The sequence below is a fragment of the Natator depressus genome, chromosome 3 (genome assembly GCF_965152275.1).
Source record: "Natator depressus isolate rNatDep1 chromosome 3, rNatDep2.hap1, whole genome shotgun sequence".
Classification (NCBI taxonomy): domain Eukaryota; kingdom Metazoa; phylum Chordata; order Testudines; family Cheloniidae; genus Natator; species Natator depressus.
The window spans coordinates 181,516,053-181,539,181 of record NC_134236.1 but is presented as its reverse complement, the minus strand read 5'-3'; the positions used below and the strand labels follow the sequence as shown (position 1 = coordinate 181,539,181).

At 41.8% G+C, this 23,129-nt stretch overlaps 1 protein-coding gene across 23 annotated transcripts in view; it reads right to left on the bottom strand.

Moving 5' to 3' along the window:
• The window catches only part of NRXN1 (neurexin 1), a 1,220,951-nt gene that overhangs the window by 625,820 nt on the left and 572,002 nt on the right, over positions 1 to 23,129 (bottom strand). For 15 of the 23 annotated variants that reach the window (XM_074949428.1, XM_074949409.1, XM_074949411.1 and 12 more), the window contains 2 exons: positions 12,227 to 12,430; positions 9,971 to 9,997 (listed from right to left, as the gene is read on the bottom strand). In XM_074949428.1, the coding sequence (XP_074805529.1) occupies positions 9,971 to 9,997; positions 12,227 to 12,430 (231 nt within the window). The remainder of the gene's footprint in view (positions 1 to 9,970; positions 9,998 to 12,226; positions 12,431 to 23,129) is intronic. The other 8 variants (XM_074949414.1, XM_074949439.1, XM_074949440.1 and 5 more) reach the window with 1 other exon arrangement.

Below are 23,129 nucleotides of genomic sequence, written 5' to 3'. Positions count from 1 at the left end.
GAATAGGTGTTCATGCAGCATTTCCAATCAATGCTGTGTACTACTTACACATGAGTAGTGCTATGATAAATGAAGGGGCGGGGAGCTCCCTTTTATGGACACCCAACCAGCCAGTAGCTTTAAAATCCCTCTTAGTAGCTGTTCTCTAATTGCTCTACCTGTAAAGGGTTAAAAAGTCTCACTACTTTGCATAGGTAAAAGGAAGTGAGTGAGCACCTGGCCAAAAGAGCCAATGAGAAGGCTGTAACTTTTTAAAATTGAAACAAAGATTCCCCTTTTGTCTGTCTGTGTTTGTTCTCCCTGGGAGAGGCGGACAGGGCAGCAACTATGCTGAACCTTGGGACCAGGTATGAAAAATCCTCGGTATCGAACCTAGAAACTACTAGTTTGAAACCCCAGATATGTAAGTAGATCAGGAAATGTCTAGGAAGGTGCAATTTGGTTTATCTCTTTTTATTTCTTTATGGCTTGTGGACTCCTCTGTGCTAACCCCAGGTACTTTTGCTTTCCTTGTAATCATTAAGCGGGGTCTCAAGAAAGCTATTCTTGGTGCTTAATCCTTGTAGTTGTTCTTTTAAAATCTAGCAATAGCCTGAGTTCCCAGATGTATTTTCTTTCTTTTTTTTAATTAAAAAAATTTACCTTTTTCAAGAAGAGAATTGGATTTTTGTGTCTTAAGAGGTTTGTGCACATGCTGTTTAAATAGCTGGTGGCAACAGCTGATTTCCATTTTTTTTCTTTCTTAGCTCTTCCCCGGAGGGGTGGGGGTGAAAGGGCTTGAGTGTACCCCACCAGAAGGAATTCCCAAGTGTGCCTTCCTGGGCTCTCAAAGGGGTTATGCAGCATCTACCAATAGTGGTGGTGGCAGCATCTACCAATCCAAGGTCAGAGAGAAGCTGTAACCTTGGGAGTTCAATACAAGCCTGGAGTGGCAAGTACTAATTTTTAGAGTCCTTGCAGGCCCCCACCTTCTGCACTCGAAGTGCCAGAGTGGGGAATTAGCCTTGACATGGTGGCAGAGCGGTGAGATCACTTTGAACCAGAAGCACAGACCTCAGGATTTTAAAAGGACACATTTTTCCTTTTGGCAGCCTGCAAAGACAGGCAGGGTTTTCTTTTCTTTTCTTTTCTTTTCTTTTCTTTTCTTTTCTTTTCTTTTCTTTTCTTTTCTTTTCTTTTCTTTTCTTTTCTTTGCTGCCTGAGGGGGAACAGGCATGCAAAGGGTTCAGCCTGCAAAGCTAGGGAGTCCAACAAGGAGTTTATTTTTTTTCTAGCTTCATAGCAATGAAATAGCTAGGATAGAGTAGGTCAGCCCTGTGCATGAGGTTGCAGTTGGGCACCAAAACACTAGAGCAACCAGTCTTCCCAAAGTGGCATGCTACGGAGAAGACATACCCAGATCAAGCCCAGAAATCCAGCTCTATGACACAAATGCAGGGAGGGGATGGGGGGACCGGAGATTTTCCCAGAGGGAAAGGTCAACCCTCCCCAAACCAAGATCCAGGTGCCAAGACCCAGACTGAGTTCTAACTGCAAAAGACAGAAATTTCTTCCTACAGAAGAAGCACATGGAAGTGGAGAAGAAGTGCTTGCAGGCAGAAATAGAGAAGTGCTTGGAGGCAGAGGAGAGGAGAGAGGCGAAGCACTTAGAGGCAGAGGAGAGGAGAGAGGTGAAGCACTTAGAAGTGGAGACAGAGCTGAAGTGCTTAGAGCTGGAAAAGGCTAAGCTAGGTCAGCCAGGTAGCCCTAACAGTCCTCCTCCAGGTACCACTCCCCATTCCAAGAAATTCCCCACATACAAGGTAGGTGAAGATACAGAGACCTTCTTAGAAAATTTCGAAAGGGCCTGTCTTGGGTAAAACATCCCTACAGACCAGTAGATGGTGGAGCTGAGGCCACAACTCAGTGGACCCTTAGCAGAGGTTGCAGCTGAAATGCCTAAAGAACACATGAACGAGAATGAACTTTTAAAACAAAAGGACAGAGTTCAGATGGGTCTAGCACCCGAACATGCCCGTCAGTGGTTCAGAGCCCTAAGGTGGAAACCAGACATGACATTTCCCTGACACACCTACCACATTGTAAAAAATTGGGATGCCTGGATATCAGGAGCAAATGTTAAATCTCTGGAAGTTCTGTCTCTCCTAATACAAATGGAGCAGTTCTCAGAGGGTGTTCCTGAGGAAATAGAAAGGTACATCCTAGATGGGAAGCCCAAAACTGTAATCGAAGAGGGGGAGATCGGAGCCAAATGGGTAGAGGTGGTGGAGAAGAAGAAAGCTACTAGCCGTTGGTGGGGATTCCAGAAGGGGCAACCTGATACGACACCCCCACCATCAGGGTCAACCCAAGGCCCCACCTCGCAAGGAGGAGCCCTCCACACAGCCAGGGAGACCCCCAGATGCCCTCTCGTACCACCACCCTACTCTCCAACCACCCACCTCACCCCAGCCCACAGTCAGCTGGGTGATGTTTTAAATCTAATGAGCTGGGGTATATGAAGGCCAACTGCCCCAAGAGCACCAGCCGACAGCAACTCATCAACCTGGGATCCCACTGAGAGCCATTAGGCCCAGATGCCTCACAAATACCCCCAGAGCAAAGGAAAACTGTGAGTGGGGGTGGGAGGAAGATTACTGCGTGGAGAGACACTGGAGCACAGGTGTCAGCTATCCACCATTCCCTGGTGGACCCCAAATTCATCAACTCAGAGGCCCAAGTGACAGTGCAACCCGTTAAGGCCAACTCTTTTAACTTGCCTACAGCCAGGTTGCGTGTCCAATACAAGGGCTGGTCAGGAATATGGACTTTTGCAGTCTATGACGATTATCCCTTTCCCATGCTGCTGGGAGAAGACTTATCCAACCATGTGAGGCTAATAAAAAGGATGGGGATGGTCACCCGCAGCCAGGCTAAACAGGTCTCCACAGCTAATTCCATTCCTGAGCTTCCTACAAGGACCCAGTCTATATCCCGGGACCCAGCCAGAGGTGGTGGAACCAGACTCTAGACCTCTAGAGTCTATGGCAGCAGTTGTAGATCCAGTTCCTGGGACCCAGCCTGAACCAGCCCAAGGATCGGAACTGGTGGAGCAGTCAGCACCGGAGCCTGTGCTTGCAACCCCACCAGAATCAGGGGAACCAGCACCAAAGGGTTCCACAGAGACTGCACCTGCAGCAACATCTAAACCAGTGCAAGAAGCACAACCAGAACCTGAAATACAACCTAGTGCACCAGTGGAGAGTGGTTCACAGTTGACGGAGACATCCCCATCACCTGCATCGCTTCAAGTGGGACCAAGCCTAGGTCCACAATCCAATGAGGAACTGATGTCTCCAGCATCAAGGAAGCAGTTCCAGGCAGAGCAGGAAGCAGATGAAAGCCTCAAGAGAGCTAGGACAGTGGCACGGAACAACCCACTGCCTCTCAGCTCTTCTAATAGGTCCAGGTTTGTTGTAGAAGGAGGACTCTTATACAAGGAAATCCTTGCTGGTGGGCACAAGGAGGACTGGCATCCTCAGAGACAGTTGGTAGTTCCAACTAAGTATGGGGAAAAGCTCTTGAGCTTAGCCCACGATCACTCTAGTGGCCATGCTGGGGTGAACAGGACCAAAGACCGTTCGGGAAAGTCATTCCACTGGGAGGAAATGGGCAAGGATGTTTCTACCTATGCACTGCATCAGATACTAGATGTACTATATTGTACTTGGATTTGAGAGTCTTATGAAAATTTAGCAACCATCTCTTCCAAACTCACATGGAAATGAACTTAGTTGCCACACTGTAGTTTCCAAAGTTCCCCACCCTGTCAGAGAGTTGCTGGTATGCATTTTGAGGGTTGCCCTAGACTCCAGTTACAATTGCCCTCCACCAATTTCCATTATAAGCTTCAGAATTTTGGGATTTTTTTTACAAGGTGCCTAATACAAAGCAACCCTCTGCATCTGTTATTTTTCAAACAATTCACTTTCTGGTTCTTTCTGAGTAAATACCCTTTTCTATGAGAACATTAAATACCAAAATCACAGTGGCACTCTGATTTGCAATATAAGCTTTTGCTTGGCCCCAGTGCTAGTCTCAGCCTCTACCTGAAAATACCAGTAGTTTCAAAGGATTATATAATTCACCCTCAAGCTAAAGGATCTGATTTAGGAAATTTACAGGTCTGAAAAGCAGGCTCTAAACTGATTTTGGGTTGTATCAGACAACAGCATTTCAGCTATGATATTTTCTCCTCATGGTAAGAGGGTTTCCACTAGCCTGTGTTTGTTTAAAGATAATAATTTTCTAATCTAACAAAAAACAAAGAACATAGTTTGACATTTACATGTCATCCACTTGTTATTCGTAGGCAATGTAAGTTGAAAAGCCACATCTCAACACAGCAACTAGGTTTTCAGTTTCACACAAGAGACATGCAATGAAGAGTTTCCACAATATTCTTGACTAGCCATAGCTCACTGGTAACTTGTCACCTGATAAATCTTGAAATTTAAATAATCTGTGCCTCACACAGCGAAGATTAAAATATTGCAAAATGTGCTGATCCCTTCTGCAGCCCAGCACATGCACAAAAAGCAGAGTCATGATGAACATATAAAAGAAAAAATCTTAATATCAGCTCTGAGAGCCAATGGTAGCCCATGGAGAAATTATAATCTGATCTGCAGGGAGCAGAAGATAGATTTTAAACTTTGTGTGAGGAGAAGTGGAAAGGGGAGGGCAACAGTTTTTATTCACTGTTGCTATTCACAGTAGGAAACAAACTGCTTGAATTCATATTTTCTCTCTCTCTGGCTCAAACACTGGGTTTTTTTAATAGCTATGTCTCCAAATTCAAAGCAGATAACAGAATATTTCTACCTGAATTTGACTATATTGCTAGCCAATTTATAACACATGGTGTCAAAGTCCAGAGAGTAGAATTAGAGGGGTGGAGTCAATAAAGAATATAACCTGATTTGTAGGCAGCAGAACCTGAGGCAATCCAGTGTAATAATTCTTCAGAGATTCCTTGACCCAGAAAATGAAATTTATTTTTATAAATATAAACATTTGGCTGTTGTATCAGGCTTTCAACAAAATAACCCCCACATTCCTCCCCCCAAAAAGAAAGCAAAGGATGTACTATAATATTACATTGGGCAGTAAATTAAGTCACAGCTCAGGACTATGTTGTTTTGTTTAGATTTATTTGCTTTGGAATTACTAGTATGCGTTTCCTTCAAATGCAGTACTTTTTTTTAAGTAAGCAAATGAATACCAAGAACAATAAAGCACTATAATTGGAAACTCGAAATACGGGAACTGAATGGCAACTGCAGATAATTAACTTTGCCATACTTACCATGACAGGTATTGAAAGCTCAAAAAACCCACTAAATACACAAGGACCTCCTTTAATAAAGGGAAGTTAGAACTAATCATGGCAACTGATTTCTTCTAAAGCCAGAAAGACAATAAACAAACTGCAAAGAAAAGTGACTATGCTATGAGGGGCTGATACTGAGGATTGTCATTTTAGAGAAGATACTAGTACAGTCATAGAATCATAGAAGATTAGGGTTGGAAGAGACGTCAGGAGGTCATCTAGTCCAACCCCCTGCTCAAAGCAGGACCAACACCAACTAAATCATCCCAGCCAAGACTTTGTCAAGTTGGGCCTTAAAAACCTCTAAGGATGGAGATTCCACCAGTAACCCATTACCATGCTTTACCACCCTACTAGTGATTGTTTTTCTTAATATCCAACCTAGACCTGCCCCATTGCAACTTGAGACCTCAAGTTCTGTCATCTGCCACCACAGAGAACAGCCTAGATCCATCCTCTTTGGAACCACCCTTCAGGTACTTGAAGGCTGCTATCAAATCCCCCCTCACTCTTCTCTTCTGCAGACTAAACAAGCCCTCTTCCCTCAGCCTCTCCTCATAAATCATGTGCCCCAGCCCCCTAATCATTTTTGTTACCCTCTGCTGGACTCTCTCCAATTTGTCCACATCCCTTCCATAGTGGGGGCCCCAAAGTTGGACGCAATACTCCAGATATGGCCTCACCAGTGCCGAATAGAGGGGAATAATCACTTCCCCCGATCTGCTGGCAATGCTCATACTAATGCAGCCCAGTCTGCCATTAGCCTTCTTGGCAACGAGGGCACACTGTTGTCTCACATCCAGCTTCTCATCCACTGTAATCCCCAGGTCCTTTTCTGCAGAACTGCCGCTTAGCCAGTGGGTCCCCAGCCCATAGAGTGCATGGGATTCTTCCATCCTAAGTGCAGGACTCTGCACTTGTCCTTGTTGAACCTCATCAGATTTCTTCTGGCCCAATCCTCCAATTTGTTTAGGTCACTTTGGACCCGATCCCTACCCTACAGGGTCTCTACCTCTCCCCCCAGCTTAGTGTCATCCACGAATTTGATGAGGGTGCAATCCATCTGATTATGCAGATCATCAATGAAGATGTTGAACAAAACCCGCCACAGGACCGACCCCTGGGCACTGTGCTTGATACTGGCTGCTAGCTAGACATCGAGCCATTGATCACCACCCGTTGAGCCCGACGATTTAGCCAGCTTTCTATCCACCTTACAGTCCATTCATCCAATCCATACTTCTTTAACTTGCTGGCAAGAATACTGTGGGGACGCTGTATCAAAAGGTTTGCTAAAGTAACCATATATCACATCCACCACTTTCCCCATATCCACAGAGCCAGTTATCTCATCAAAGAAGGATATCGGGTTGGTCAGGCATAACTTGCCCTTGGTGAATCCATGTTGACTATTCCTCATCACCTTACCCTCCCCCAAGTGCTTCAAAATGTACCTTCAGTGCCTGCTGCATGATTTTTCTGAGGACTGATGTGAGGCTGACCGGTCTGTAGTTCCCCGGGTTCTCCTTCTTCCCTTTCTTTAAAGATGGGCACTATATTTGCCTTTTTCCAATTGTCCGGGAGTTCCCCTGATCGCCACAGGTTTTCAAAGATAATGGCCAATGGCTCTGCAATCACAACAGCCAACTCCCTCAGCACCCTTGGATGCATTGCATCCAGCCCCATGGACTTGTGCATGTCCAACTTCTCTAAATAGTCCTTAACCTGTTCTTTCACCTCTGAGGGCTGCTCACCTCCTCCCTACACTGTGCCGCCCAGTTCAGCAGTCTGGGAGCTGACTTTGCCTGAGGAGACCAAGGCAAAAAAAAGCATTGAGTACTTCAGCTTTCTCCACATCATCTATCACTAGGTTGCCTACCCCATTCAGTAAGTGTCCCACACTTTCCCTGACCTTCTTCTTGATGCTAACTTACCTGAAGAAACCCTTCTTGTTACCCTTCATATCCCTTGCTAGCTGCAACTCCAATTGTGCTTTGGTCTTCCTGATTACATCCCTGCATACTTGAGCAATATTTTTATACTCCTCCCTAGTAATCCGTCCAAGTTTCCACTTCTTGTAAGCTTCCTTTTTGTGCTTAAGCTCACCAGAGATTTCACTGTTAAGCCAAGTGGGTCGCCAGACGTATTGGCTAGTCTTTCTGCACATCGGGATGGTTTATTCCTGCACCCTCAATAAGGCTTCTTTAAAATAGAGCCAGCTCTCCTGGACTCCTTTCCACCTCACATTAGCGTCCCAGGGGATCCTGCCCATCAGTTCCCTGCGGGAGTCAAAGTCTGCTTTTCTGAAGTCCAGGGTCCGTGTTCTGCTGCTCTCCTTTCTTCCTTTTCTCAGGATCCAGAACTCAACCATCTTATGGTCACTGCTGCCTAGGTTGCCACCCACTTCTACTTCCCCTACCAATTCTTCCCTGTTTGTAAGCAGCAAGTCAAGAAGAGCATGGCCCCTGCTTGGTTCCTCCAGCACTTGTATCAGGAAGTTGTCCCCAACACTCTCCAAAAACTTCCTGGATTGTCTGTGCACTGTTGCATTGCTCTCCCAGCAGATGTCAGGGTGATTGAAGTCCCCCATTAGAACCAGGGCCTATTATCTGCAAACTTCTGTTAGTTGTCCGAAGAAAACCTCGTCTACCTCATCCTCCTGGTCTGGCGGTTTACAGCAGACGTCCACCACAACACCATCCTTGTTGCTCTCACCTCTAAACTTAACCCAAAGACTCCCAACAGGCTTTTCTCCAGTCTGAAGACAAGAAGGATTAATAATGGCATAATAATCACTGTATTGGGATCCTTGCCATTGAAGACTGCTCATTTCGAGGCCATAGGCACTCTAATTAGATTACCTGCTCTACTTTAGTAGGTTCTTTCTTGATCCAACACTGAGAGGTCATTTATGTCCACAACTCATTTTACTTAATTTTTATGAGACCTGAGCTTGTCCAAGTTGACACAAAGCAAAACAAATGATATATTATGGATTAATAATTCCAGATTTCTTCAAAGTTATTAAATCTCCTCTGGGAGGGATTTTGTGAAATTCTATAGGAAATCAAGGAAATCTATTGTTTCCTTCAGAGAAAAATTGTATTTGCCAACAGCAAATAAGGTCATTGCATTTGTACCAAATAGCTAGATCTAAAGACCTATATTCAAGAAAAAGACATGCCCAGTCCTTAGGCAGGCAACAAGAAATGGCTTGTGGGAACTTCCATGACCACATATACATTTGGCAACAGACATATGAACGTACTTTCTCCTTGAACTCAAACCTTAGGAAACGCTATTCTTATGAAGAAGCCACTTTGTCCTACAAGCAGACACATGTGTTTTACATTAATTTAAAATGCAATTTTAAAATGAGTTAAGATTTTAAGTATGAATATATTTTAGAATATAATATTCACCTAAAGAACATTTTGCTATATGATATGATTTCTGTTTACCTTCTTTACAAATGAAGCATTACTTCTGTTCTCATGCAGCTTGTTTAGTGCAGGATCTATCTGCATTGCATATTATTGCATATTATATAGCAGGAAATGTAGCTTCCTATTTTTCTTCATGGACTAGAAAAATATTATGGGTAATTATTCTAATTAATTATGGAGACTTTAGTACTATTGGCGGCTATGTTTAAATAGTTTTTATTTGGCTTTTAATATTTGTGTAGGACCAATTCTGGACACCAAAACCAGTGAGAAAAAATGAAGGAAATAAAATCTACGGAACTTACTATAGATAATTGTGTTGACACCATTTTGGAGCTCCTCTGACTCAAAATAAAATCACAGTCCTTTATTCCCTTTCAGAATATATCCTCTTAATCCAAATAATATCAGAAAGGATAAAATTTAGTCCATTTATCTTGCAAATATTTCCCTCTGTTTCATTAACATGCATAGCAGATAAAAATTGTTCAATTTAAGGGTTCTTATATGATTAGCGTGTAAAAAATCATCATACAAATGTAGTTTTTGTCAGACACATTAATGTCCTTAACTTAATACTACCCATATCTTACATATCCATAAAACAAGGGTTTAGCAAAACTAATTGTGCAGGAAGCATCAAGTAAGTATCGTTAATTGCTTGGAAGGATTACAGAACATGAATTGTTGTAGTAAGGACAATTATGTTCACAGAGTCCCACCATAGATTAGGGGTGAAAGGCCAAGGAACAATGGGAAAAAGACTGTAGGACAAGTGGTGGAAAATCATGAATTCTTGTTCAATACCCCTTGGCTATTGTCAATAAAAGAACCCAACTAGATTAATTCAGCAGGATAGTAATGTACTTTGAACTAGCTAAGGCTATAACAAACCTTGCACTATTTCCCCCTCTATTTAAAACCTTTAGCGTCCTTAATTTTTTACTTAATTTTGAGGTTTAAGTAGAGGTGAAAGAGAAAATGTTCAATTTACAGTAGAGAATATATGATGACTTTGTACACCCATGTAATTAATATAGCATTTCAGTACTGAGTTATCAAATGCTTGTAAACTGTACACAATCTTTTCATCTAGTTTGCATAATTTTATAATGGAGGAATAACATTTTAAAAATTTTGAATAGGCACTTACTGGAATTACAGTTAATCCTGATACAGTCTAGATGGGGAAGAATAGATGAAAAATGAAAATTTATCCTTCAAGGTAATAGCTGCAGACATCCAATAAAATCACAGTCCACCCTTCCGGGGACAGACACATGCAAATATGGCCACTCCAAATGATTAGTCTTTACATATTGCTGTAACCCAGACATAGTGCAATAAAACTTTATATGTAGAAACGGCAGTATAGAGTCAAAAATGGCCAATTTCAAACAAAGCTACATGGTGACAAATCTAAGTGAAAAATCATGTTTAGCTGTCAAAAATGCTTGATTGAGGCAGGCCACAACTTTCTCCCCATCTGTGAAAGAACAGATAATTTTTCTCAGTATAATTAAAAAGTGCTCCGTCACAATGGGGCATAGAGCAGGCCAAGCCACCATCACTCATCTTGGACCACAATTATATATTACACCTCAAAGGTGGATTTTTTTCTTACTATTAAACTAAGTAGTAAAATATAAAGCTCTTTCTATGTTTGTAAATAGTCTTTCACACTGTAGTATATATATTTAGTTTATATAAATGTATGCAATCAATTCACAGCAGAACAATGACTGTATTTAAAGTCTCATATTAATATCTAAGAACATTTTATTTGGAAAATCCAGGAGTTCGGGAATATCATCTCTTTTCAGCTTAGTTCTCGCCTAAGAATTTGCTATTGTTATTTGTGTGGAATAAATATTACAGCTAACACAGGTATTGATTTTTCGTTTACTTTCCTTTTATATCTATATAGATATCTACTGTATATGAAAACAGATTGGCTTGCTTTGGAGAATCATTTTCTTGGATTATGACCCCGGATTTTAAAAATATGCAACACTATGTACGTACAATAATTTATCTTCAGCACCTTTGAGGAGCATAATTAATATAAAACCTAGATTTTGTTGCCATATAGCTGAGTTTGTCATGTGTCGTCAACCGCATCAGAAAAGTGGTTGCAAACAGCCAGGGACCAGCACCTACACACCTCTTACTACAGAAAGCTTTCCTGAAGGAGGCCCCACATTGCCATTTTGTGATTCAAAAGATTTTATCAGCTTGCAGTAACCCTAGGCTGTCACAAGAGGGAACTATAAGAGAACAGTCAAAGAGGACTACTTGGTTGTCTTAACTTTTAATTCCCTTCTCTCCCCTTCAACCTCTCCCCTCCTCTCACCCCTACCTGCCATAAATATCAGAATAGTAATTCAGTGACCTACTTTTCTACATAATGGATGTGAGCTCATCATCGTGTTATCTACACACTTTAATCTTATATCTATGAAATCACCATATAAACAGCTAATTTAAATAGTTATTCGTCAGTCTTGAAAGTAACAATGTAAAATAGATCACTTCACGGAACCTAAATGAGTTTTTATTCACTGTGTTTGTTCTCTTTCATACTCTCTCTCTAAAAAAAAAAATCCAACAAAAACATAAGGCAAAATGAAAAGGGCGTGTGGAGTTTGATACTTATTACAGAAAATAGTAACCTAACATTTTGTCAATTATATGCCAAACCAGGAAAGTGTTTTATTAATTTGTTTTCTGTAGAAGGGCTTGTGGTTTTTGTGTTCACATGGCTGTTTGCTGAGGGCCGCAGACTTCGGGCATTGAAGGGTTGTGTTATCTTTTGACACAAAAATACCACTACAGAATTGTTCATAAAAGAAAAGATGGATTTCACTACATATGTGACTGCTAAAAAGAGGAAACCAATACTGTCCATCAGTTGACATAATGTACAATATTTCATGTGTGAAAATTAGAAGTTTTTTGATTATGCATGTATATGTTATGTTAATTGTTGGAGCTAAAATTACACTGACCTACATATAATAGCTGGAACAGTTGTCTCTGTACATTCAACTTGTGTAGTTGCTAATTATGAAGAATCTGTGGGTAGAGACCAATTCTCAGAAATCAAGCAGGTTAAAATTATTTCACCTAGAAACGTCACTGATGAACTGGCCTTCTCTTTTTAGAACACACAATGGTACAAAATATATTATGATGGGTTATGTTAGACTGTGTAAAGAATAAAAAATGCAAAACCAAAAGAATAAAATCAGTAACTTTAAATAATGGACGCGTGGGTGTGTGTATGCATGTTACATATATATAATTTAATTTTAATGTCAAACAGGCTGTTCAATAAATGCTTGCAAGCAAAATAATAAGAATAAGAATGCTGAAGATGTTAATTTCTTGGGGGGGGAGGGTTTGTTACCTAGGTTGACCGTTAGTTTAACTCGTCCTGCATCCAGCTCTAAACGAAGTGTGTCTGCAGATTCCCTAGAAGTAGTTGCCATTAAAATGCCATAAGCTCGCTGAGACCTGAACCGTAAGGACACATCTTCAGCCTCTGTATGCATCACAACAGGGAGCTGTATCTTCATAAACATACTCCCGTCATAGCTTAAAACTGTTGCCTCTGGAAATGGACAAGAAAACTGCTAGTTACAAAATAAATAGTTATACTGTATTTATTGAAACTCTTAATAGAAAAGCCAACACATGTATATAGCCAAAAGATCCAAAATGAAAAATGATATAACCATCATTGTTGTCATACATAAGCAAAGTTGATTTGAAATCACAAATCTCAGGTTTTGGGGACAAGCAATGCAACTTTTAGACTTATTTTAATTAACTCAATTGCTATACTTTTTAAGGCCCAATGCGATAAATACATGTGCACGACTTTATGGACATGTGCATAAAATCACATATGCAAGAGCTTGCAAGATTGAGGCCTAATTGTGTAAACTTAGGTCAAAGCTATCTAGGTCAATATTACACTCCAATCTTGAAAACTCACCTCTGAGTCACCTACTTTGATCATTACCGGAGGGCTTTTTCTGTTTAAGCCAATCAATGTTCTTATTACCCATAATATGGTTATTACCAAATTACGAAAAAGAACCCTTAAGGCAGTGGTTTTCAAACTTTTTTCTGGTGACCCAGTTGAAGAAAATTGTTGATGCGGATGCTGGGGATGAGGGGTTTGGGGTGTGGGAGGGGCTCAGGCTCGGGCAGAGGGTTGGGGTGTGTGAGGGGGTGCAGGCTCTGGGGTGGGGCCAGGGATAAAGGGTTTGGGGTGCAGGAGGGGGCTCTGGGTTGGGGGGGTCGGGGCTAGGGCAGGGGGTTGGGGTGCAGGGAGAGGTCAGGGCTCTAGGCTGGGGGTGCAGGCTCTGGGGTGGGGCCAAGGATGAGGGCTTTGGGGTACTGGAAGGAGCTCTGGGTTTGGGGGGGCTCAGGGCTGGGGCAGGGGATTGGGGCACAGGGTTGGGGTGCAGGCTTATCTCAGACAGCTCCCGGTCAGCAGCGCAGCAGGGGTGCTAAGGCAGGCTTCCTGCCTCTCTTGCCACCGTGGACCGTGCTGTGCCTGGGAAATGGCCAGCAGCAGGTTCAGCTCCTAGGCAGAGGTACGCAAGCGGCTCTGCGTGGCTCTCACCTGCAGGCATCATCCCCCCAGCTCCAATTAGCTGGTTCCCAGGCAATGGGAGTGCGGAGTCAGTACTTAGGGCAGGGGCAGCATGCGGAGCCCCATGCTCCCCCCCCCCCCGCCTAGGAGCTGGACCTGCTGCTGGCTGCTTCTGGGGCACAGCACGATGTCAGAACAGGTAGGGACTAGCCTGCCTTAGACGGGCAGCACCGCCGATGGGACTTTTAACTGCCCTGTCGGCAGTGCTGACCAGAGTTACTGCAATCCAGTGCCTTACATTCCATGACCCAGTACTGGGTCACGACCCACAGTTTGAAAACCACTGCCTTAAGGTGAAATGTGTCATGATTCCTCTGGTCCCTTCTGACCTTAATATCTATGAATCTATGAATCTAAGAGTAAATCATCTCACATCCATGATGACTGTAGAACGATGGAATCACAATGATATTTATGAACACTGAGACAGCCTCAAAAAAGGATTAAAATTGGATCTGACACTTTGGGGGTAAGAAAAAACTGAGGTAAGCCTATCACAGTCCAACACTACAAATAACTGTCAGTTTCAAATACCACAGAGAATTCCCTTCTTGGGAGGATTTGTGGTATGGCACAATGGCTGTAAGACCAATGAGCAATTGGTCAGTTTTAGTTTCCCAGCGTGTGATAAACATACCAAGAAGTGTGCCATATATATACGGGATTTTCATCATTTTTTTTATTATTATTATTTTTTGTGGTGAGCCACAATGGTTTACAGCAGGGTGGTATCCTGCGGCCCATCAGGGTAATCTATTGATGAGCAGCCAGACAGTTTGTTTACATTTGCACAGCTGCACGAAGCTCCCCGTGGCCGCAGTTTGCTGTTCCCAGCCAATGGGAGCTGCGAGAAGCAGCGCGGGCCACAGAGACGTGCTGGCCGCTGCTTCCCACAGCTCCCATTGGCCAGGAACAGTGAACTGCAACCACAGGGAGCTTCGGGCAGCCGTGCAAATGTAAACAAACTGTCTGGCAGCCCACCAGCAGATTACCCTGACAAGGCCGCAGGTTGCCCACCACTGGTTTACAGGAAGTGATTACTGATTATATTTCTGAGACTCTTTAGGATGTGCATGTGGAGAATCAATGGTCTGGGGAAATGGTCCATAAACCTAGCCAAATTATCTGATGCTGGAACCAAATACTCTCCCATCCAAATGGGCCAGTAGGACCATGGACAATGAAGTGTCACAACAAAAGAAATGGTGGGGCACACCAAGGTCCTGATCCAAAGGCTGATGGAGTCAATTGAAATATAAGAATGTAAGAACAGCCATACTGGGTCAGAACAAAGGTCCATTTACCCCAGTATCCTGTCTTCCGATGGTGGCCAATGCTAGGAATGAACAGAACAGGTAATCATCAAGTGATCCATGCCCTCGCCCATTCCTAGCTTCTGGCACATAGAGGCTAGGGACACCACCCCTGTCCATCCTGGCTAATAGCCATTGATGGAACTGTGCTCCATGAACTTATCTAGTTCTTTTTGGAATCCTGTTATAATCTTCTTATCCTCCTCTGGCAAAGAGTTCCACAGGTTCACTGTACATTGTGTGAAGAAATACTTTCTTTTGTTTTAAACCTGCTGCTCATTAATTTCATTTGGTGACCCCTACTTCTAATGTTATGAGGAGTAAATAACACTTCCTTATTTACTTTCTCCACACCAGTCATGATTTGATAGACCTCTTTTATATCCCCCCTTAGTCGTCTCTTTTCCAAGCTGAAAAGTCCCAGTCTTATTAATCTCTCCTCATATGGAAGCTGTTCCATAGCCCTAGTAATTTTGTTCCCTTTTCTCTACCTTTTCCAGTTCCAATATATCTTTTTTGAGATGAGGTTGTCACATCTGTATGCCGTATTCAAGATGAGGGCATGCCATGGATTTATATTGAGGCAATATGATATTTTCTGTCTTATTAGCTATCCCTTTCCTAATGATTTCAAACATTCTATTAGCTTTTTTGACTGACGCAGAACATTGAGTGGATGTTTTTTTGGAGAACTACAATGACATTAAGATCTCTTTCTTCAGTGGAAATAGCTAATTTAGACCCCATTATTTTATATGTATAGCTGGGATTATGTTTTCCAGTGTGCATTACTTTGCATTTATCAACATTTTGTTGCCCAGTCACCCAGTTTTGTGAGATCCTTTTTTAACTCTTCGCAGTCTGCTTTGGACTTAACTATCTTGAGTAGTTTTGTATTATCTCCAAATGTTGCTACCTCACTGTTTACCCCCTTTTCCAGATCATTTATGAATATGTGAACAGTACTGGTCCAGTACAGAACCCCGGGGGACACCACTATTTACCTCTCTCCAGTCTGAAAACTATTTACTCCTACCCTTTGTTTCCTATCTTTTAACCAGATGCTGATCCATGAGAGGACCTTCCCTCTTATCCCATGACAGCTTACTTGGCTTAAGAGCCTTCAGTGAGAGATCTTGTCAAAGGCTTTCTAAACATCTAAGTACACTATATCCACTCTATCACCCTTGTCCACATGCTTGTTGACCTCCTCAAAGAATTCTAGTAGATTGGTGAGGCATGATTTCCCTTTACAAAAAACATGTTGACTCTTTCCCAACAAATCATGTTCATCAATGTGTCTGATAATTCTGTTCTTTACTATAGTTTCAACCAGTTTGCCCGGTACTGAATTTAGGCTTATGGGCCTGTAATTGCTGGTATTACTGCTGGAGCCTTTTTAAAAAGTTGGTGTTACATTAGCTATCCTCCAGTCATCAGGTTCAGAATCTGATTTAAATGATAGGTTACATTCCACAGTTAGTTGTTCTGAAATTTCACATGGGAGTTCCTTCAGAACTCTTGGGTGAATACCATCTGATCCTGGTGACTTATTACTTTTTAGTTTATCAATTTGTTCCAAAGCCTCCTCTAATGACACCTGCATCTGGGATAGTTCCTCACAGTTGTCACCTGAAAAGAATGGCTTAGGATTGGGAATCCCCCTCATATCCGCAGTCCTGAAGAATGATGCAAAGAATTCATTTAGTTTCTCTACAATGGCCTTATTGTCCTTAAGTTCTCCTTTAGCACCTCAATCATGCAGTGGCCCCACTGGTTGTTTAACAGGCTTCCTGCTTCTGATGTACCTACAATTTTTTTTTGCTATTAATTTTTGAATTTTTGGTTAGCTGTTCTTCAAATTATTTTTTGGCCTTCCTAATTATATTTTTACACTTCACTTGCCAGAGTTTATGCTCCTTTCTACTTTCCTCACTGGAATTTAACTTCCACTTTTTAAAGGATGCCTTTTTGCCTCTCACTACTTCACCTTGTTGTTTAGCCATGGTGGCACATTTTTGGTCTTCTTACTATGTTTTTTTTAATTTGGGGTATACATTTAAGTTGAGCCTTTATTATGGAGTCTTTGAAAAGTTTCTATGCCACTTGCAGGGATTTCACTTTTGGCACTGTTCCTTTTAATTTCTGCTTAACTAACTTCCTTATTTTTGTGTAGTCTTCCTTTCTTAAATTAAATGCTACAGTGTTGGTCTGCTGTGATGTTTTCCCCACCACAGGGATGTTAAATTATATTATGATCACTATTACCAAGCAGTTCAGGTATATTCACCTCTTGAACTAGCTCCTATGATTCATTTAAGACTAAATCAAGAATTCCCTCTCCTTTGTGGGTTCCAGGACTAGCTGCTCCAAGAAGCAGTCATTTAAGGTGTCAAGAAACTTTATCTCCACATCCCATCCTGAGGTGACATGTACCCAGTCAATATAGTGATAGTTGAAATCCCCCATTATTACTATTTTTTTTATTTTTATAGCCTCTCTAATCTCCCTGAGCATTTCACAGTCACTATCACCATCCTGGTCACTAGTATAGGCCGACTGATATATTGTTATTATTAGAGCATGGAATTGCTACCCATAGAGATTCTATCGTATGGTTTGATTCATTTAAGATTTTTACTTCATTTGACTCTACGCTTTCTTTCATATATAGTGCCACTCACCCACCAGTATGACCTTCTCTGTCCTTCTGATATATTTTGTACCCCGCTATTACTGTGTCCCATTCATTATCCTCATTCCACCAAGTTTCTGTGATGCCTATTATAACAATATCTTCATTTAATATGAGGTACTCTAGTTCACCCATCTTATTATTTAGACTTATAGCATTTGTATATAAGCACTTTAAAAATTGTCACTTTTTAGCTATCTGCCATTATATGATGTAATTGAATGGGACTCTTTTTCATTTGACTGTGTCTCATCAGATCCTACCCATATTTTATCATCTTCCATCCTCTCCATCTTACTAGGACATAGAGAATCTCTGTTAATAGATTTTCTCCTAAGGGATGTCTCTCTCTGAACCACATGCTTCTCCGCACCTGTTGGCTTTCCCCCAGCCCTTAGTTTAAAAATTGCTCTATGACTTTTTTAATTTTAAGTGCCAGCAGTCTGTTTCCATTCTGGTTTAGATGGAGCCTATCCTTTCTATATAGGCTGCCCCATTCCCAAAAGGTTCCCCGGGTTCTAATAAATCTAAATCCCTCCTCCCTACATTGGCTTTGGTGGGACCCAGAATCACAGGTCAGGAGATGACTAAACAAAGGAAATTATTACCCAGACTATGTGCTGAAGTATTTTACAAGGAAATCATGGAATCATAGAATATTAGGGTTGGAAGAGACCTCAGGAGGTCATCTAGGCCAATCCCCTGCTCAAAGCAGGACCAACACCAGCTAAATCATCTCAACCAAGGCTTTGTCAAGCCAGGCCTTAAAAACCTCTAAGGATGGAGATTCCACCACCTCCCTATGTAACTCATTCCAGTGCTTCACCACCCTCTTAGTGAAATAGTGTTTCCTAATATCCAACCTAGACCTCCCCCACTGCAACTTGGGACCATTACTTCTTGTTCTGTCATCTGCCACCACTAAGAACAGCCTAGTTCCATCATCTTTGGAACTACCCTTTAGGTAATTGAAGGCTGCTATCAAATCCCCGCTAACTCTTCTCTTCTGCAGACTAAATAACCCCATTTCCCTTAGCCTCTCCTCATAAGTCATGTGTCCCATCCCCCTAATCATTTTCATTGCTCTCCGCTGGACTCTCTCCAATTTGTCCACATCCCTTCTGTAGCGGGGGGACCAAAACTGGACGCAATTCTCCAGGTGTGGCCTCACCAGTGCCGAATAGAGGGGAATAATCACTTCCCTCAATCTGCTGGCAATGCTCCTACTAATAGAGCCCAATATGCCATTGGCCTTCTTGGAACAAGGGCACACTGTTGACTCATACAGAGCTTCTCGTCCACTGTAATCCCCAGGTCCTTTTCTGCAGAAATAGGGAAAACTACTATGGATTGTTTATATGCCCCTAGTTTAGAAAAGGTCTTTAATATTTTCCCATTCTATGAGATAATTTCAAGCAGAAGAGACTGACTAGAAAGTGTTGGATGTTGAGGACTGTGTGGAAAGTGGCTGATGGCATTGGTCCTCTGGTAACTTCTTTAGCAATAGAAAGCAGTTCGTGAGAGAACCTCACACTGTCACAAAGATGTCAGTTCTTTGCCAGATGACAACTAAAAAGGATTGCTGGCTTAGAGTTGTGAGAGCAGACTGCCCTGTATAGATTGTGAGAGCAGCCAGAAGAGTCAAGCAAAGTTTGCCCTTGTTTGCCACATTGATTAATTTAAAGGAAGGATATAATCCAAATCCACAGGCAAGATGACCATGAAAGGACTTCTCACATGAAAGTTCCAGTTTGGGATTCAAAATGTGCACCTTTTTTCTGCCCGCAGACTTTTCAATTTTCAATGGTCAGAATGTCCTGTTACCAGAGGATTTCATTATCCAGCTGGAGAGGATAAATGGTTCTGTGGTTAAGGCCCTAGACTGTGAACCAGGAGAGCTTTGTTCTATTGCTGGCTCAACCACAGGCTTTATTGAGCAAATAAAGCTACTTATTCTTTCTATGCTTTAGTTTCTTCATCTGTAAAATGGGGATAATTATTCCTTATATCACCAGTGTTATGAACCTAAATCCATTAATATTTGCAAGGAACTTGGATGCTACAGTGAATACCATAGAAAATACCAAAAGAAAAACCGAATGGTGGTAAGGTTGTTGATTTACTTAACATAAATTTTAAAACTTTTCAATGGCCCCCCTTTGCAATCACTAGAGAAAGAAATTGTGTCTACTTTTTCCAGACCACATTATCCAGTGGAAAGGCAGGTCACTGCAACAAAGTGTGAAGGCATATAAACCCTCCAAAGTCAGACTGGAATTGTGTGGCAGGGGGTTACATTGTTTTAAATCCATTTCCAACCACTAAACCCTCACCAATAAAATTATTCATGAAAATCACCCAGACACAGGAAGAACAGACTGCAAATATTATCATCAAGGCTTTAGAAATTGCAAGTCTGGGGGATTTTATCAGTTCTATATTTGCAGGAAAAATACAGTCTTGGGAAGGAGGAGAAGGGGGTTTCCGCTCTTCTTAAATCAACAATCCTTCAGAATAGACAGATAAAGGACTTATTGCTCATGGTTCTGTTGAGAAATTTCATTATCAAAGCAGACCTCAGTGAGATATTTTTGAGCATCCCAGTTAATTCCAGTTTTTTGAAGTTCCTCTGGCTCAGTTGGAAGGGGCAGTTTTACAAAGGACAAGTCATGGTATCTGGCATGTGTAGAGAACGCCAAGGACCTTTATCAGGGTCAGAAGGGTACAGTTGGTACAGTTACTGAAAATCTGGAATAAGATTTTGTAATTGGCATGTTAGTGAAGAGGAGTTTAGAGAGATTTTAAATATTCAATAAATGCAGATGTACTAAACAGTGGGAATATGACAAACTGAGCAAAATCATATCAGAATAGATATTTTAGGGCTGACTGTAGATTCCCTAAAATAATCCCTGGTGATTGGGTAGCAAGAAGAGGACACCATGACAGACATGGCCTAGTTGTGTAATTGGTATGTCTTTATTGTTTACCCTGAGATACTTTGGGATACTCTGTATTTGGGGGACTACTGAGATGTTAGCTGGGGTCAGAAAGATAAAAAGGAGTGTGAACAGGTATTGATTTGTTCAGCAATGGCCTTCCAGGATTTACTGTCATGATGAGCAGACATGATGTCCTCAGTCCTTTTTCGCATAACCACACCAGTTATTTTGGAAACAGATGTTCCGAAAACCATTTGAGAAGCCTGAGTTGAGACCAAGTGACAAAAGGCCTTTGGACAACAACTCAGAAATCCATTCAAGCTCTAAATTGTTAGGCAAACTGGCATGGGTAACACAATCAAGTGCTGATGGACTACAGCACAGAAGTGCCCTAAACAAATGACAAAATTGGGGATAGGAAGGAGGATTTGACCAGTGTGGTGACAATAAGAATTACGTCAGTGCAAGCATTGGAAATAAATATCATCACGCATTCCAGAAATGGAAAATATGATAGTAGTGCGTTGGGATCCATTTCTAGCTCTGCCACTGGCCTGCAGGTGAGCTGGGGCAAGTCACTTCACTTCTCTGTGCTTCCGTTTCTCCACGTGTAAAATGCTACTAATGACCTCTTCTGTAAAATGCTTTGAGATCTACTGAAGAACAAGTGCTGTATCAGAACTAGCTGTTATTTATCCAAGAGAAGGGAGTCTGTGGGAAGAGGCACTGTTAACAAGAAATATTTTTCTAAGGCTGTAACATGAAGAGCACTACAGTACCCGCTGCCTCAGTCATCACAGAAATAGATTCTTCTCCAGATTCCTGAATAAGAGAGCTGCAGGGAAGAGGGTCTCTTTTAAATTTGGTGGTTGATCCAGGAGTATCTATATCATTCCCACCCACCCACTCCTTCTCACATCTTCAGGCAGTGTTAGCAAAGAGGTACCAGAAGAGAAAATTAATTTGTGCTTCTTGATTCTTCTTCACTGCCCATCAGGGCCATGATTTCTGGTGATTCTATCGTGTCTACAGAATTGTTAATAATCCTGATGAAGTTAGGGTGAATAATGTTTCAGAGTCCGATTCAAGGTTATTGTGCAGTAAAAGATTCTCTGATGATAATGTCTTTACTGTTACTATTGATAGTTTGCACAATGGATAGATGGAACCCAGTAGCAGGTCATAAAATGAAATTTACAGGCATTTTGTTTTGTAGGACGTTGCAAAATGTAAAAATATTGTTTTGGAAATTAACACTCAGAGATTTTCTGACTCCCATGGTATAACAGGTGGAAACTGGTCCTGTTTTTCTTCCTATTAGTAATATTAGGGAAACTAAAGTATTATGGGAAGCAGTCATGGGAAGAATGGTGAACCCTAAAGATTATTCTTTGGCAGAAACTGAAAGCTTATTAATCTCAAACTCTTTTATTGATATTTTTGAGAAACTGAGCCCTTATCATCACATTTTTCCACACACAGTAAATGGTCTTGTAATCTCTGAGTCTAGGGGGGGCAAAGTTGACCTCTTTGCCAGTGTTCTGTTTATCTCAAAGAGTGGCAGCTTGCAGGTTGTGGCAGCTTGTGGGATGGCTTAAGCCCAAAGGGCCACAAATGATTGCTATCAAGCAGATAAAAATCTCAGACTTTGATAATACTCATCTTACTAGCCACAGTGGGGTCTGAATCTTGCTGAGCAGGGTATGAAATTTCTTTCTCCCGCATTCCTGGGTGTGGTGCCAGCCTCAGTGGAGCAGGTTGATTTTTTCCTCTACTCCCATCTCCTTTTTTTCAGGCTCCTGGTGAATCTTGGAGTGTTCTGCCCCTAGTACTAACTCCCTCTGCCCTGACTGGCTAGTAAACTACAGCTGAGTTGTGAATGGTCTTTGCACCACTACAAGGAGTTCTATTTTCTCTCATCCTAGGATGGCACCTTTCTTCTGCATCCTTGCTGTCATGCCTTCCTGCCCAATCATATTCTTATGTTAGAATAAGTTAATGCAGGATATTCTGGAAAGCTTTCGTCAATCTTTTTTGAGGTTAGGAAAGCATTTTTCTCCATAATGTAAGAATGGCTCATGGAGCACGAGATTTTGCGCTCTCTCTCTCTCTCTCTCTCTCTCTCGCTCTCTTTTTTTTTTAATTTCCTCTCAGCAATCAGGAGATTCTGGTTTCCTTCCTTGCAACTTTTACAGGCATCCACTATGGATTGTTGATTTAGCAAGATGATAGCCTGAATAAGTGGAGGAAACTTGTGGTTGAGTGGTTATGCAGGGCTGGGTATGAGTCTCAAAGGACTACTATGGATTAAGGCTCTCATCATCTGAGCCCATAACCCTCACATGAGTACGGAGCTGTGTGCATAATGGTGACATAGATTGTTTTTTTTTTTTCCTGTTCAGCTGCTCCAAAGAGGTTCATTAGATTAAATGCTACTAGAGCAGAAGTTTAAGTTTAAAATGGCTGTGATAAAGGTTTAATAATATGGTACTTGTTAAGAGGAGGTACTGCCTCTAGTGCAGGGAATAACAGTTTTGCTATAATTACAGTGCTGGAAGCACGACAGGGAAAGAGCCTTTATTAAACAATGCTGGAGGCCATTGATACTAGCTGGTTTTTCTTTTTCTATTTTATGGCAGCATCAAATCCCAGGTACAGGGAAGAATTATCCAACAGAAGTGAGATGTTAATCCTTG